Raw genomic sequence first — 17,951 nt, 5'->3', positions numbered from 1 at the left:
TCAACATATCCTTCTAATCCTTTCTCCATCATGTACTTATCTAGCTTCCTCTTAAATGCATCTATGCTATTTGCCTCCACCACTCCATGTGGAGGCAAGTTCCACATTCTCACCACTCTCTGGGTAAAGAAGGTTCTCCTGAATTCCTTAATGGATTATGCTACTTGAGTGTTTTATCTCTTTCTGCATCTTGTTCTCTTTCCATTTTTCTATTTTCCTCTTTCATCTCTCCTTTTATTTCTCTCCCTCTCTTTTTTCTCATTTTTGAGTGCAAACCAAACATTTACGCACAGCGAGGAGGCAGAATCAGAAGGATGAGTGAGCTGCCTCTTGGCTCCTCTCGCTCACCTAACAGCTGGTCTGCGAGCTCAACCTTTTGGTTGCAGATGATGTGGGGAAACCATGAAAAAGGGGAAGAAATCTGGTCCACACAAAAAAAAACATTCTTTTTAAATTCCCCTAGCAGGACATCAGTAAGTAAAATGACATATTCTTCCCTGTTTTCCTGGTTTGCGTTCTCTCTTTTCCGAAGAAAACGACTCGTACTGGGGTACAATTGCACGGATCCCCCAAATGGGATTATTCACGTGTGACAGTGAAGCATACCAATTGGTGCCTGAGCAGCAATTGGCTATCGCAGCACCAACTGGGAATCAAATCCACAACCTTCCTGGCTGGAATGGCTCTGCTGCTCAGTGGCTTCCCATTTTTAGGTGTCAGCAGTGGCTCAGTGGGTAGCCCTCTCGCCTCTGAGTCAGAAGGTCATGGGTTTGAGCCCGACTCCAGAGACTTGAGCACATAATCTAGGCTGACACTCCCAGTGCCATACTGAGGGAGCGCTGCACTTTCGGAGGTGCCATCTTTCGGATGAGGTCCCGTCTGCCCTCTCAAGTGGATGTAAAAGATCCCATGACGCTATTCGAAGAAGAGCAGGGGAGCTCTCCCTGGTATCCTGGCCAATATTTATCACTAAACAGATTATCTGCTCATTATAACATTGCTGTTTGTGGGACCTTTCTGTGCACAAATTGACTGCAGCTTTTTCTACATTACAACAGTACACTTCAAAAGTACTTCATTGGCTGTAAAGTGCTTTGGGACATCCAGAGGTCGTGAAGGGTGCTGTATAAATGCAAGTCTTTCTTTATGGGAGCCCTATAGTACGTCTTTAAATCAAGAATGAAAAGAAAATTGATAACCGATTTTCTACTCCCCCCCCCCCCCCCCCCCCCCCCCTTCCTGTTTCTGCAGGTAGTTGTAGGAATGCAGTTCCTCGGCCGTTTGGTAGAGACACTGAATACTGTGACCAACCTTTTCGCCAACCCTTACCGCGTGCGGGAGGTCCCGCTGTCTGAGTATGTGCCGCACAGTAGAGTTATGGAAGATGGCCGAGTTGTGCTCTATCGAACAGTACAATCCTGGGACTGCTTGCTTATCAACCCAAACATACCTCAGAATGCTTTCAGGTGAGAATTTTTGGAGGCAGCCCAGTGGTGTGGAGAAATGCTGAGCTGCAAAGATTCCAGGACACAAGTTTGTGAGTATGGTTCTCCTACATGGTGAATTCCTGATGGTGTGTCATCCTAGGTTGCTCTTGTGCTTATGGTTGCTTGCAGTTCAGCACCGGAACAAGAGAATCCAAAAGTACCCCTTGGGGAGGATGTATTTTCTGTTGCATGTGTATGGCCTGCTGATTGGGATCTCTGTCAAAATCCGTATTATTATGTAAGTTGGAAGCCTAGTCACATTTCAGTCCTACCACTCCTGCATTTAGCAGGAGACTCATGTGGGAAATCCCTGTATCGTACCACAGATGCAGCATAAACTATAGGGTGTCTAGTTTTAGTAGAGAGCTTTCAGAACAGTTACGCATGTAGAGATACAGACAGACCACACGGAATAGTTGAAGCGAATAGCATAGTTGTATTTAAGGGGAAACGAGATAATTACATGAGGGAGAAAGGAATAGAAGGTTGTGCTGATAGGGTTAGATGAAGTAGAGTGGGAGGAGGCTTGTGTGGAGCATAAACACAGCATGGATCAGTTAGGCCGAATGCCTGTTTCTATGCTGTAAAATCTGTGTAATGTACTTCTGTGTATAGAAAGAACTTGCATTTATATAGCACCTTTCACGACCTCAGGACGTCCCAAAGCGTTTTACAGCCAACAAAGTACTTTTGAAGTGTAGTCACTGTTGTAGTGTAGGAAAACGTGGCAGCCAATTTGTGCACAGGTCATGTGTGTTTAGTGATGTTGGTTGAAGGACAAATATTGGCCAGGACACTGGGGAGAACTCCCCTGCTCTTCTTCAAAATAGTGCCGTGGAATTTTTTACATCCACCTGAGAGGGCAGACGAGGCCTCGGTTTAATGACTCATCCGAAAGGCAGCAGCTCCGACAGTGCAGCGCTCCCTCAGTACTGCACTGGGAGTGCCTGCCTGGATTATGTGCTCAAGTGTCTGGAGCAGGAGTTGAACCCATGAGGTGCGAGTGTTACACTGAGCGAAGGCTGGCACCAATAGTCCTGTTGGTCCTTTCGTCGTCTTCACAGCCCACAAACATGTGGGAAGAAATGGAAAAAGAGGAAGGGGGGAGGGAATCGCTACGAGGAAGAAGTGCATTAATGCAGTTTAACTGTTGCCTGCTATGAATTATGTGAATTAATCCTTTACTAATCTGGAAATCTGAAACAAAAACAGAAAATGCTGGAAGTATTCAGCAAGTCAGGCAACATCTGTGGAGCGAGCAGACAAGTTGGCGTTTCAGGTATGGTCCTTTCATCAGAACTGATCTGATGAAGAGTCCATACCCGAGCTCTCAACTTGTCTGTTCTCTCCACAGATGTTGCCTGACCTGCTAATTTTTCCTAGCATTTTATGTTCTTGTTTCAGATTTCCAGTATTTTGTTTTTTGTTCAGATTGGTAAAGGATTAATTCATAAAATCTGCCACATTTGAAGAGATTTTTTGGTAAATTTTACCTAATTGTGGAAGAGAAAAAGTGAACCGTTGCACCATATAAAACTAGCTCTAACGAAAAAGTTTCAATAACACTCCTGTGGAGCCCCTTGGGACGTTTTACTATGTTAAAGGCGCTATATAAATGCAAGTTGTTGTTGTTGTTCAAACATTTCAAGAATAAATATCTTTATTAAACTTAATATTCGAATAACTAAAAAGAGAAAGAAATCTGGCATAATTACATTTTGAAGAATTTTGAGTTGAAATGGTGCTACTTGAACTTATTAATGAACGTGCATCGATTTGAAATTCTGTCATTAATTTGATCGGATTAACGCCCTCGATAAAATAATGGACACAAGAATTTCATATAAACACATTAACAATTTCACTTCACCCTTTTGTATTTATCTGGTGAGTTTATGGTCAGTGGACCATCAGTTGAATTTGGTGAGCACTCCTGATGTAGATCGACATCTTGTGCATTGTCCTGAGGCAGTAGCTTCAGTATTACATCTGCAGATAGCGCCACCCTCTGATGGGCAGTACACACAGCTGTTCAAATTCTTTAATAAGATGACAGATTTTTTTTAATCTTGGAAAATGGCTGCATTATGCAAAATGCATTACGCAAAGCTTTGTGAATTTTTAAAAACACTTTTAGTTCAATATTGACAATACAGTACTTGAATATTTTTGCTGCATATATATTAGTGGTAGAAAAACCTATAGAGGACTGAAACATCTCTTGACGATAAAGGCCACAGGCCTGTTTTTCTCTTGTTAATGACTCACCAGCATTACATTTTCAGAAGCTGGACTTTCAAAAGCCACTTTGTTCCTACCATTTTGTTAGTGAATCATTAATTATGGAGAAAAACAGGTTTTCCCCCCTTTTGTTGTTAAAAGAGGAACTTTGGGCCCATGTGGTAATGAAAGACTTCCTGCCTCTCACGTCATGTCACTCCTGCTCTTCTTTGTACCAGAATGGAATTGTTTTTTGGAGCACTTATAGACATTAGTTCCCCTAACAAGTTCAAAATAGCCTTAAAAAAAAGTTTATTTGACATATTGGTGAGTGTGTGTGTTTTTTTTTGCTGATTTTTAGCAAGAGATATTAGCATTGGGAAATGCAACACTTAAAAATGCCAGGCTGCCAGAGTCAGTCTGGATTACGCCCAGGTCTGGTATAGCTGGCTGCACAGTGTTGTAGTTTGTTATAGGTTGCAATGGGTTGACACCAGTGTGGATGCACTATTGCAAAGCTTTGTGAATTTTTAAACGCTTTTAGTTCAGTATTGACAATACAGTACTTGAATATTTTTGCTGCATATATATTAGTGGTAGAAAAACCTATAGAGGACTGAAATTTCTCTTGATGAAAACGGCCTCAGGCCTATTTTTCTCTTGTTAATGACACTAGCAGAATTACATTTTCAGAAACCACACTTTCAAAATCAGTCCTAGACCTGCTACCTCTCCACTCCCAATTGTTATCTATGATGCTAATACAGTACCTGCTGTATAACATCAGACTGGTACCCAAGCAGCACATGATTCAACTGCCATTAAAGTAAGAAGGACTTGCATTTATAAAGCACCTTTCATGACCTCAGGATGTCCCAAAACGCTTAACAGCCAATGAAGTACTTTTTGTAGTGTCATCACTGTTGTAATGTAGGAAATACAGCAGCCAATTTATGCACAGCAATATGACAATGACCAGATAATGTTTTAATGATGTTGGTTGAGGGATAAATATTGGCCAAGATACCGGGGAGAACTCACCTGCTCTTCTTCGAAATAGTGCCAAGGGACCTTTTACATCCACCTGAGAGGGCAGACAGGGCCTCGGTTTAATGTCTCATCTGAAAGACGGTACACAGTCTACAAAGACAAAACATGGACACCCCTGCCTTATGGAACACTTAATAGCTTAAAGGTTCTTCTAATATATCCAATTGCTTCAGTACAAAAGGATGTGGAAATAACTCCTTGATCCTCTTTGCATAATGGCATGAATCTTCAACATTGTTTTAACATTTCATCTGAAGGACAAAACTTACGTCATTGCAGTTCCTTTGGACTTGTTTCATGTAGGATCCATATAAGAAATAAGATCTTCGTCTTGTCTATTTGAGCTGGATTCAAGCCCAAATCCCAGAAGTGGAATGGTAATGTTTCTTTTGGGGAAAAAATCTTTACTGTATTTTGTATTGTGGGCTGGTGTTACATTTAGAATACTCGAAGCATCGGAACAGGAGTATGTCATTCAAGCCTGTAAGACTGTTTAGCCTTTCAATGAGATCTTGGCTGATCTTTACCTCAACTCCTTCTAACCCACCTTTGTTCCATATCTCTTGATATCCTTATGCAACAAAAATCTATCGATCTCAGTCTTGAAAGCTCCAGTTGTCCCCCAGCATCCACAACCTTTTGGGGGAGAGAGTTCTAAACTACCACTGCCCGATGTGTTTAAAAAGTGCTTCCTGATTTCAATCGTAAATGACCTAGCTCTAATTTCAAGATTGTGCTCCTTTGTTCTGGATTATCCGATTGAATCCTTTTATCATGCTAATAGATCACCCCTCAACCTTCTAAAACCTCCAGGGAATACAAGTGAAGCTTATGCACCCTGTCTTCAGAATTTGACTCTTTAAGGCCTGGTATCATTCTGGTGAATCTGTGCTGTACCCTTTTCTGAGGTACGGTGCCCAAAACAACTCAGTACTCCAGGTGGGGTCTGACGAAGGCATTATACGACTGAAGCTTCAGTTCCTCCTTCAGATTTGTTCCATGTAGGATCCATTTAGTCATCAGAAATAAGACCTTAGTAGTATCTCTATGAGCTGGATTCAAGCCCAGATCCCAGAAGTGGAAGGACAATAAAAACAGAAAATGCTGGAGAAGCTCAGCAAGTCAGGCAGCATCTGTGGAGAAAGAAACAGAGTTAATGTTTCAGGTCAAAGACCTTTCATCAGAACTGGAAGATGTTAAAAGAGTTAAAGTTTTTGAGCAAGTACAGAACCAGGGAAAGGGGGGAGGAAAGAACAAAAGGGAAGGTCTGTGATAGGATAGAGGGCACGAGTGATTAAATGACAAAAGGGATGATGGTGCAAGGCAAGGAGGGTGGTAATGGGTCAGGTTAAGAAACTAAAGATTGATCAGGAGGAGCTGTAAGTGGCAATAGCAGAACCATTACCAGCACCAGCTGACCGAACAAATGGGAGCAGTGGTTATGATCTGAAGTTATTGAAATCAATGTTGAGTCCGGAAGGTTGTAAAGTGCCTAAACGAAAGATGAGGTGCTGTTCCTTGAGCTTACCAGTGGAAGGACAATGTTCCAACCCTCTTAAGATAAGCGTTAACATTCCATTAGTCTTTTTGATTACTTTTTGACATTGATATGTATGGTGAAAAGCTGAAGCCGGAGTACAGATTCCTGGGAAACACCACTTGTCATATCCTACCAGTCAGAGAATGAACGTCAGAGAATGAACCCTTTATCCCTACCCTCTGTCACATACCTCCCAACCATTTACCGACCCATGTCACAAAGTTAGCTCCAATTCCGTGCGCTCTTATTTTTTTCCTAATAATCCCATAGATCTGTTAGTGTGCATAAAACAGCTTCACTTGTGTTATGAAGCAGTGCCAGGAGTCATTTGGGCTGGCAGCAATCAAGTTTTTTTGGCCACTGCATTCTCCTTCCCTGTTCTGCGGTATAAATAGGACAATTTTACCAGCAGGGGGTGAAAGTGTGAATGCCTTGAGCTCCTTTTAAAAGTGGCTCTGTGCTACCAGTACACAATAATGAGCTTTCAAAAGCTGCAGTCTAAACTTCTGAGTCAGAAAATGGCTATTGAAGTGAATGGACTATTGCTGCAAAATTACTGCCGGTCCAAATTTGGAGGAAAGATTGAAGTAAAGGAGCAAGCGGTCATTAGGAAGTATTTATTTTTGGTGTCTTGTGTCTTTACAGGTTGTTCCAGGTGAGCTCTGAGGTGGAGGCAAGAACAGTGTTCTTACAGTTCGCAACGAAAATGAGGCCGTTCTACGAGGTCTCGCCAGACTCGCTGAGGGTCGACACTGTGCAGCAGCTGACCGACTGTTTGCGAAGCCACCCAAACTGGCCCTTGGCACATGTAGCTGTAGAGATGGGCATGAAGACGAGCTTCCGCCACAATCACATTATGTGGTAATGGATTTGTGTTTGAAGGGTGTAGAGGGAGGTGTTTGCAATGTAAACGGCCCCCCTGTGCTTCCTATATATCCAGTGATCTAAAGCTTCAAATTGTGCTATAAGTGATGAATGATGACTCTCTGCAGTTACTGAGTGGGTTAATACTGCACTCGTACTGTCAGGCTCCTAGTGCCAAGTGAATGTGAGCCCCAGCACAACCCAACCTGAAATTCAGCAGTTTGTCTGAGAGCTCACAAGGTTGATGTGGGAAATGGAAATGTCACAGTGGAGGAGTAGGGGTGTTCTTCTGAGGTCGAGGGATATAGGTCAGAGTAGAGGAGTTTTGCCTTAAATCGATCCCATGGTGCACGTGAATGCTAGATGCTGACATTCGATGGAAAATGTTTGTTTTCCCAGAACTGAAGCTTCACCTTGATCAACAGGAAAGGTTACCTTGAGAAAAAGGACACTTTACACACCATGCTAGTCAGGCTAGAGAGGTAAAGAGTAATAGAGAAGATGAGAAGTAAATTAGGAGGTATCCTGAAAGTATGGGAGGAAGACGGGACAATAAAATAAAGTTCAAGGAAAGGAGTAGGTAAAAGGAAAGAGAGTTTTAAAAAGGCCTGGCAACCACTTTAGGAGACTGGAATTATCTGGTGTCGATGGTGGTACCACTCTGGGTGATCCAAAAATTAGCTACCTATTGGATAGTGAGAGATGGCGAGTGGGGGAGGCTGAGATTCAGAGTTATTCTGTGTGATGCTTAAGTATTAACTGAGACATTGGGAGCCAGTTTGATGCCTACCCTCTTGGTCAAGGTAGGGTCTGCAGCCTGTTGTGTGATGTAGGGAGACTGAGAAAAGGGGGGGGAGAGCTGGGAAAATGTGCAGCTCTCAAAAGAAAGCTTGAGGAATCTCCGTGCAGTTGCTGAAGCAACAGGGACCAGGGATCAGTCATTGAGTATATTGAAGACTGAGAGCGATAGATTTTTGGACACTAAGGGAATCAAGGGATATGGGGATTGGGTGGGAAAGTGGAGTTGAGGTCGAAGATCAGCCATGATCTTATTGAATGGCGGAGCAGGCTCAGGGGGCCGTATGGCCTACTCCCGTTCCTATTTCTTACGTTCTTAGGGAAATTGAGTGGGTTGGAAAGGGCAGAGAGGCCCCATCAGTCATGGCAGCTGAGCAGATGTGTTGCTGTTCCTGGGCGAGAGAGAAGATTTGGATTGGGCAGAGCAGAGAGGGTGAGGGAGTCAGAACTTGCTCATGCAGAAGAAATTTTTCTTTTAAAAACAAATAGCTGTAAAACTTTTTTTTTACATAAAATTGGCTAAATGTAAAAGTAGGAAAATAAAACTGATGACCAGATTTATTTTTCCATGGTTCAGACTGGTCTGTGGTGTCACATGGGGTGGTGTCACCAATGATGGGATCTGGTCCTGATGTCACATGGTTAGCTTGGATCAGTTGGCTTAATGCAGTATTACTGATGCACAATTTTTGATATGCATAATTGTATTACTCATGGGATTAATATGCGATTCTGTGTACAGCTGCATCAATGATACGGAGAGCGAAGAGGGTATCACCCCTCTACACCTTGCTTGCAAGAAGGAGGATATTGACTGCATTCGTGAGCTCGTGGAAGGATGTGGAGCTCGCTTGGACATTGCAGATAAGAATGGGGAAACAGTCTTTCACTATGCGGCTCGTCAGTCTAATTGCCTGTTGATTGAGGTACGGTCCAAATGCTAGAATCACCCTTGGGACTTTTGTGGTTCGTTGTGCCTTTCAAATTCTTCAGTGTTTTGTTTTAACATTCTGTTTGATAAAAGGGATCATAGAGCACAGAAGGAGGCCTTTCGGCCCATCGTGCCTATGCTGGCTCTTTGAAAGAGCTATCCAATTAGTCCCACTCCCCTGCTCTTTCCCCATAGTCCTGCACATTTTTCACTTTCAAGTATTTATCCAATTCCCTTTTGAAAGTTACTATTGAATCTGCTTCCACCACCCTTTCAGGCAGCGCATTCCAGATCATCATAACTCACTGCATAAAAAAATTCTCCTCATCTCCCCGCCACCCCCGGTTCTTTTGCCAATTACCTTAAATCTGTGTGGCCTCTGGTTACCGACCCTCCTGCCAGTGGAAACCGTTTCTCCTATTTACTCTATCAAAACCCTTCATGATTTTGAACACCTCTATTAAATCTTCCCTTAACCTTCTCTACTCTAAGGAGAACAATCCCAGCTTCTCTAGTCTCTCCACATAACTGAAGTCCCTTATCCCTGGTACCATTCTGGTAAATCTCCCCTGCACTCTCTCCAAGGGAAGAAAAACCTTTTAATTTGCACTTCAGTCTATTGTGAAATTTATCGTAGTGTTCTAACATTGAGACCAGGACTACATCCCAGATGCTTTGTGGAGGTGTCACACATGTGATCTGCTGTACAGAAAGTGGAAGCAGCAAGATGTTTGGTACACATGTTTACTGACGGTGAATTTGGCAGCCTATCCAAACTGCTTTTATATGGAGCTGTGCCATGAATCACCTGTGGACAAACGTCGTATTTGGCATCAGAATGAATTAAGTACTGCAGAACCTATTATTTTCACATAGTGATAATTTGGGGTTACTTGCGGAGGTACCTGGCCCACGAGAATATAATTATCACAGAAATATGTCTAATTACACAGTGTATTCTGGCAGGGGTAGATTCACGACCTCAAGTTCAGTTGCCACGCACACAACTCCTGTCCCTGTAAAATGATTATGGTGTGCAATTAAACAGTTTACGGTACTTTTATCCTTGCTACTGCTAGTGGTGGTCAGTCATATATGAAAAGGTGAACAATGGATCACACAAATTAATGGGGAGCAGCAATCCTCAGTTCAACCACCTTGTGGTGAATTTTATTATAAAACTAAAATTCCCATCTTGAACACTTATTTCCCATGTATCTTGTATAAACAGAGTGCACAATGGGGAACAGCTAAGCTTTTTTTTGTTGGATTATTCTTTCAGCTATAGCCTTGCGACTGAGGAAGGGTGATTTTTTTTTTTGGTGAAATTTGTAGTTGTGGATTCAGCCTGTGGAAGGTGAATTGCCAGACCGTTGGAAGTGATTGTCAGGAACTGACCCATTGCCTGGCAGCCATTTTGAAGCGGTTAATTTGGCTGCGTTAGACTTAATGGTAGGTATACCCCCTGTAAACTCCCATACATAGTGTACCTTACCAAGTAAAGGTATTTTGAATGGGACAGAACCAACTATAAAGGGACTTGGTTGACTTCTGTGGATTACAGTTAAGTTGAGAAGAGTGCAGGAAGGTGTATATTCACTTTAAAAAAAAAGTACAAGGGGAACGTGTGCACGTGTGTGCGAGAGTGAGGAGGAGGGTTGAAGAATTAAAGAAAAAAGTGGGAAATATAACCAATGTCTGAGAAACTGTGTGATATCGAACATACAAAATTAACAGGCAGGAAAAGACCAGCTGGTCTATTAAGCCTGCCCCACACCATGATGTTAGGAACATCATGACTAAATACTTCTTCCCTCCCCCACCCCCCCCCACACTCCCCACATCCCCCCCACACTCACACCCACCATGTAATCTCCTGGCAGAGGCAAGAAACAGAAAAAGCCCAGGCCCAATAAGGGAAAAAATACTCTGTAAAATTCCTCTACGACTCTCTCAGGCGATTGAAACCAGGAGATCACACGGACCATGTGTTATCTATAAAGATAAGTCAATATAGGTTCTACCTTTTAACATTTGTGGACTCAAGTTTAATAGCTGTTATCTAAGAGAAAGAAAATTTGAATCCTTTGTGTGCAGTAAAGCCTGTGGTAACTGTTTTGCCATCCTCAGTTCCTCTTTTATGGCATAGGAACAGGAGTAGGCCATTCAGCCCCTCGAGCTTATATAGCCATTCAATTAAATCATGGCTGATCTACATCTTAACTCCATCTACTTGCCTTGGGTCCATAACCCTTAATACCCTTGCATAACAAAAATCTATCAATCTCAGTTTTGAAATTTTCAATTGACCCCCAGCCTCAACAGCTTTCTGGGGAGAGAGTTCCAGATTTGCACTACCCTTTGTGGCCTTCATGAAGGTATCGCTCCAGTCAAAACAAGTAACATTTCATTCTTAAAGTGTCTCTAAACGACTTTCACCACCCCTGTAGCTCTTTTCTAGATGTAGTTCCGGAACTGGCAGTTTTAAAATCTTGCTTCTAGACTGACGTCCAACTCCCCAGACTATGCTGAGTTAGCTGAGCCAGTGAAGCAATTGACATTGGTGTTCCATGGGTGAAAGGCGGGTAATATCTGCCAGGATTCCTGCTCCAGATCCAGTGACACCTGCTGGAAAGTGCATGCATGAGGATAGGAGTGGGCTCTGCTGAGTTGTCCTTCACAGTCACTTCGGCGTGGTTCTGGAGGATGCTTGGTCCCATTTAAATGTGGTCCAACATGAACCAGGACCTTCAGGAGAGGAAGAGAGAAAATCCGTGAGAGGAGATTGGAATAATATGAGCTGGGTATCGATCAGAAATTTTACGAGTGGCAATTTAATTTGGAGCTTTTAGCACCTGTGGTGAATTAAGGCGTGTGTGAGTGTATTTTTTTTTAACGAATATTTGTTTTTGTGCTTCTAAAGGTGAAGGGTGACAGTGCTGAGAAATGGAACATTTTTATCTCTCTCTACAGCCAGAGATGACGTCTTGTGCTCTCAGGTCAGATACAACATAGGTTAGATACAGTGAAGAACTCTCGCTGCCTTCCTAGCAGTGCACCTGCTCCCTCTGCCCCCCCCCAACTTCACGCTCCCAGAACTTCACAACTTTTCTATTTCCCGTGCTAGTATCGCCACAGCTGTGCACTCCTGGTGAAATTGCCCAGTAGAGCTTTTTGCAGTGCTGCTTATTTTTCCCTACTTTTCGCACACTTTCCGCAACTGGCACATTATCCAGGTTGAGCTTAAGCCGGGTTCTTGCTGAGCTTCTGTGCCAGGCCAATGTGTATATTTTTTACTCGCTGTGAATTCTGAGGTCAAATTTTCCAGTACCCTGAAAAACTTTATGTATCAGCAACATGTACGGTAACTGTTTGAGACTAAAAGTACTTCACATGAATGCACTGTTGTCCCCAGGATTTCAGCAAAACATCATGATGGTGTATCAAATGTCCTCTTAAACTGTGAGAAACACAGTTGAGTCTTGATAGAAACATTTTGAGCTGTATGACACCAAGGTGAAAAACTAGTACTCACAGGTTTTTTGCTGGCGATGGTAGTGGGAGCAATTTGAGCCGATGAAACAAGACCACCTAGAAGGTTAAGAGATTTGAGAAGGTTAAGAGGAGATTTGATACAAGTGTTCAAAATCATGAAGAGTTTAGATAAAGTAAATAAAGAGAAACTGTTCCCATTGGCAGAAGGTTCCAGTACCAGAGGACACAGATTTAAGGTGATTGGCAAAAGAACCGAAGACGACATGAGGAAAAACTTTTTTATGCAGCGAGTAGTTATGATCTGAAATGCGCTGCCTGAAAGGGTGGTGAAAGGAGATTCAATCATGTTTTCAAAAAGGATTTGGATAAATACTTGAAGGGAAAAAATTTGTAGGGCTATGGGGAAAGAGCAGGGGAATGAGAGTAACAGGTCATGAACAGGTGCAGAAAATAATCAATAAGGCTAATGGAATGCTGGCCTTTATATCTGGAGGACTAGAGTACAAGGGGGCAGAAGTTATGCTGCAACTATACAAAACCCTGGTTAGACCGCACCCGGAGTACTGTGAGCAGTTCTGGGCACCGCACCTTCGGAAGGACATGTTGGCCTTGGAGGGAGTGCAGTGTAGGTTTACTAGAATGATACCCGGACTTCAAGGGTTAAGTTACGGGGAGAGATTACACAAATTGGGGTTGTATTCTCTCGAGTTTCGAAGGTTAAGGGGTGATCTGATTGAAGTTTATCAGATATTAAGGGGAACGGATAGGGTGGATAGAGAGAAACTATTTCTGCTGGTTGGGGATTCTAGGAGTAGGGGGCACAGTCTAAAAATTAGAGCCAGACCTTTCAGGAGCGAGATTAGAAAACATTTCTACACACAAAGGGTGGTAGAAGTTTGGAACTCTCTTCCGCAAACGGCAATTGATACTAGCTCAATTGCTAAATTTAAATCTGAGATGGATAGCTTTTTGGCAATCAAAGGTATTCAGGGATATGGGCCAAAGGCGGGTATATGGAGTTAGATCACAGATCAGCCATGATCTTATGAAATGGCGGAGCAGGCACTTTGGGCCGAATGGCCTCCTTCCGTGCTGTAACCATTCTATGATTCTAAGAGCAAAATTTAAATACAACATTTTTCCAAATCCTTTCTGTGGCCAAAAGGCAAAAAAAACCTCAAATGTAAAAGGGATATTAATTTGCTTGATTCACATGGTTGTTAGGAAGGGTGAAAGCTCGGAAAGGGGCTGGGAAGCCTATGATTGCAGTCGTCATGCCTGGACTGTGAAAGTGAGAGGAGGGAGGGTTTATGGGCTGACTGGTCTACTCTCTTTCCAAGTTTACTTGTATATACAGAGTGTCATTGACAGAGGCCCTGTGGCAGGTTGGCCGTCTGCCTCTCTGGTGAACGGTACTGGGGAAATGTTTTAAGTTTTTAAAAAATGCTAAATAGTGGAGAAGTGGATCCATGCTTTGGTAAACCATTCATGTATGTAAGCATATATTCCTGAGCTCCCTTGATAGTGCATTAAGATACTGAACCATGTGATGTGGTCCTGAACCGTACAGATCAAGAATGTCCCAAATTCGATTTGTGCTGAATTAGTCCTTTGGGGCTGGGGGGGGGGGTGTGGGGGAAGGGTGAATACTACAATTGGCCTTTTTAAAAGAAAAAAAATCAGCCAGGATTTTTGCTCCTGATCATTGCTCAGTGCCCAGACCCTTGCTGGAAGTGCCTGTGTGAGGAGAGGGCCAGTCTTGGCTGCGATGCCCAACGGGCTCAATAATCCTGCAGGTACTTGGCTTGTACATGAAGATTGGACATTCAAGCAAAGTACAGGACTGCACGGGGCAACTGTACTGTCGCTTGAGTCACTGCCTTGAGGAGGGGAGGGGAGAAAAGAAAAACACACGTTAATCTTTTTACTGAGAGCTTTTTCAAGAGGAATGATTTGGTACTGTGGAATGAAGGAACTGTTCAAACCATTTCCTTGCTGGCCCCAGGGTGGATTGGAAAGAAGGATTTTGTGTTGTAATTATTATTTATGGTCTTACAAAAAATCTTGGCGTGAGGCATTTGTTTTGCACTTGGGTTTGTGTCCTTTCTGATCTAGAGCTGGCTCGGATGTATAAATTTACACTATTTGTACGGTTCAGTTCTGCACAGACACAGCAGGCAGTAGAAAATTTTGCAAAGCCTTAATTTCCTTGGTAGCTTTTTGTGGTGCTTGTAGTTGGTCTCACAAGGTTGCGCGTTTGAGCACTGGGGGTGTTGCTCTATCTGATTTTCCTTGCTCCATTGGGTGAGTACCACAAGCTGCTAGCCCAGGAAAGGATGGATTATGGCACGGGTTTGCCACTTGTTTGGTTTTAGACTGGAAGGTCTAGAAAAATTCTAACTTGAGTTATGGATGCCAAAAGTCTGGATTTTAAAATGGCTTCCCAGCTCTGAAAGCTCCCTCTCTGTTGAATGGACTGCTCTGCACTGTTTAAAAATGCATTATATACCTGCACTGATGGCTTCCACCAGTGAAACCTTTGTTTGCTCACAGTAGCAGACGCAGCCACTGGAGCATTGATCATCCATGTTTCAGATTGAACCATGGGCTTTTAACAAAGTAAATAATGTGTAGCTAATACAGGGATCACATGCCTGGTTGCATGAAGTTGAATAATCCCACCAGTAACACATTCTGTGGTTGGTGGAAGGAGGGTGACAAGGGAAGAGGGTGACTTCAAAAAATGGCATCAAAAGTCAACAAAAAAAAATACTTAGAATGTACAGAACAGAAATAGGCCATTCGGCCAAACTCGACCATGCTGGTGTTTATGCTCCATACAAGCCTCCTCCCACCCCTCTTCATCTAACCCTATCAGCATAACCTATTCTCTTCTCCCTCATGTGTTTATCTAGCTTCCCCTTAAATGCATCGACGCTTTTCACCTCAACTACTCCTTGTGGTAACGAGTTCCACATTCTAACCGCTCTCTGGGTAAAGAAGTATCTCCTGAATTCCTTACTGGATTTATTAGTGACTATCTTATATTTATAGCCCCTAGTTTTGGTCTCCCACAAGTGGAAACATCTTCTATGTCTACCCTATCAAACCTTTTCATAATCTTAAAGACCTCGATCAGGTCACCCTACAGCGTTCTCTTTTGTGGAGAACAGAGCCCCACCCTGTTCAATCATTCCTGATAATTATAACCTTTCAGAACTGTGCACATCACTCTTAAGTGTATGCAGAGCAATTGGGAGAATAGAAAGCTGGATTTGAAGAAATGCCATTCAAAATTGAAATTAAGTTTGTGAACAATTAAGTTACTATGGAAAAGCAAAAGAAATAGCAAAACAAAAACAAAAAGAAAGTGAAGAAAAGCAAAACAAACCTCAAGAACTGGTCTTCCAACAGGCCAATTCAGAAATTTGGAAAAACTAAAAAAAAGCAGAGTCTCAGTCATAAGACAATGAGTAACTTTATGATCGAAAACACCGCAGCAGAGGGCCAAGTTGTTGCACCAGAAGTCACTCAAATAGTGAAACACCATACTGCTGCCCAAGCCCAGGCTGTCTTTTTAATCATTGCCTTTCCAGTTTTCTCCCTCCTTTCCCGAATGTACAGTTCCACGGTGCTGGCCATCCTTCGGTACCTGACTGAAGTGGTCATTTTTAATGTGTGAGCCGAGACACAAGTGTCAGCATTTTTATCGCTGGTGGGATGGATCAGTGACGAGCCTAATCCTGATGTCTGCATAGATGCACTTTCCAACGGGAATCTCAAGATAATTACAGATTAAAGAGAGCATTCTTAATTAATCCATACAGAAAAATTCCAATGTCCTCTCACACCAGCATCTGATTGTTTCTTAAATGCTTTCAAGATTTTGCCTCTGCTTCTCTCTGGAAATCCATTCCCTGAATTGATCACTCTTTTTATGAGGAAGAATTTCTCTGATATCGGTCCTAAATTTGGCTTTTACTAATTTGAACCTGAGTCCTTATCCTACTCTGGCAGTTTAATTTAAAGTAATGTCCTGGATTTCCATTTCCCATTTTAATACCTCTTCAGATCACTTCTCAGATGTCATGTTCCATGCTGAAAAACCCAAGTTCATCCGGTCTTTCCTCATAACTCCAATCTTTGGCACCAGGGATCAACCTCGCGTCTGTGATCTGCATTTTCATTATCTACTGTTGGTTTAAACGGAATCTATCCACGTGCAGTGAGGTATTTCAGGGTACTTTGTTTGTCAGCCTACACGTCCAAAGTTGGCAAAGAAACAATAGATGAGATCAGACAAACAGCATTGAGAGAAAACCTTGCTGGACCATTTACTGTTGCTGAAGTGCATAAAGCCATATTAACAAGCAAAACTGTAAAACATCATGTTTTGATGGGATACTTTATCATTTATAAATGAAAGGGAGAAAAATCTGACTAATAATTAATGTGGCATCCTTGTCTCCAACTGATGTGAAGATTTTGTCAAATTAGATCAAACCAACTTTTAGTCTGAAGGAGAATCTGATTTCACAGGATAGTTGACACGATCTCCATGACCCATCAGATGCAAAAGTGCCTGGAGTAGCAATAACTCTGGGACTTGGGGTTCATTGATGTCACAGTTATTAGAGAAGGATTCTGGAAGCTGCTGAGCAAACTTGGCTGTCCCGATAACTTCAAATAATCAGGCAACTCCGCAGTGACACGATGAGCACAGAAATTGCTGCTGAGTGATGTATATGACATGTTCCCCATAACCATGACAAATGTTGTGAAACAGGGCACCATATTCACCTCGAGCCTCAACAGATTTGAACAAGAACATCTACTTAGAGCTTCAGACAGATGGTGACATCTTCAATCTCAGCGTTCTAATGCTCAAACTAACATAAGGCATTGTGTGATTTGTGATCTTGTATTTGCCGGGTTGGTCTTGCATTGCTGGTTGACCATTAGTTTGAAATACACATAGGTTATGCTGCAATCTACCTAGCCAACTTTACAAACAACCCAAGATCACAATGGATACACAAAACTAAATGCCATGGATATCTGTAATTACCGAGGCAATCTACTCAGTTGCAATGCGTAGTAAGACCAGGAAACTCAGTAGCCTCATCAAAAAGGCCAGTGCAGCACATGGTCACTTATTTTGAACCATTGTGGCTTGAAGCTGAAGATAAAACGCTGGGTGTATACGGCTGAAAAGTTGATCTCTTTATTATCATCTGGGCATCTGCTAGAAAGGTTCCACTCATAGCATGTACAATCTCACATGAAGATAGTGTCAAAGTCTGAAGTGCTGCAGCGCACCAACACGATTTACATTCAAAGTCCGGGTTGTACAGGCCCAGTTTCGATGGGCTTGACATGTCTGGGAAAACTTAGCCAAAGACTGCAATCTGGAAATCTGCTATGAAGCTCCGATTCACACACTTCGAAGACAACAAATTGTTAACAGCAGAAGAAGTGTCATAGCAGAAGTCAACCAGCAACAGTGGGCAAATGAACAATAGAGATTTGATGCACATGGTCGTAAATATGCTTCATGACCTGCTGT

The 17,951-nt window shown here is 42.6% G+C and overlaps 1 protein-coding gene across 4 annotated transcripts in view; it reads left to right on the top strand.

Annotated features, from left to right (window-relative positions):
* Positions 1 to 17,951, top strand: part of pla2g6 (phospholipase A2, group VI (cytosolic, calcium-independent)) — a 123,371-nt gene that overhangs the window by 73,066 nt on the left and 32,354 nt on the right. For all 4 annotated transcript variants that reach the window (XM_067974560.1, XM_067974557.1, XM_067974559.1 and 1 more), the window contains 3 exons: positions 1,252 to 1,466; positions 6,943 to 7,158; positions 8,702 to 8,885. In XM_067974560.1, the coding sequence (XP_067830661.1) occupies positions 1,252 to 1,466; positions 6,943 to 7,158; positions 8,702 to 8,885 (615 nt within the window). The remainder of the gene's footprint in view (positions 1 to 1,251; positions 1,467 to 6,942; positions 7,159 to 8,701; positions 8,886 to 17,951) is intronic.

Source organism: Heptranchias perlo, chromosome 40 (assembly GCF_035084215.1).
Source record: "Heptranchias perlo isolate sHepPer1 chromosome 40, sHepPer1.hap1, whole genome shotgun sequence".
NCBI lineage: Eukaryota > Metazoa > Chordata > Chondrichthyes > Hexanchiformes > Hexanchidae > Heptranchias > Heptranchias perlo.
The sequence above is the reverse complement of the archived record's forward strand: the minus strand, read 5'-3'. Positions and strand labels throughout refer to the sequence as shown.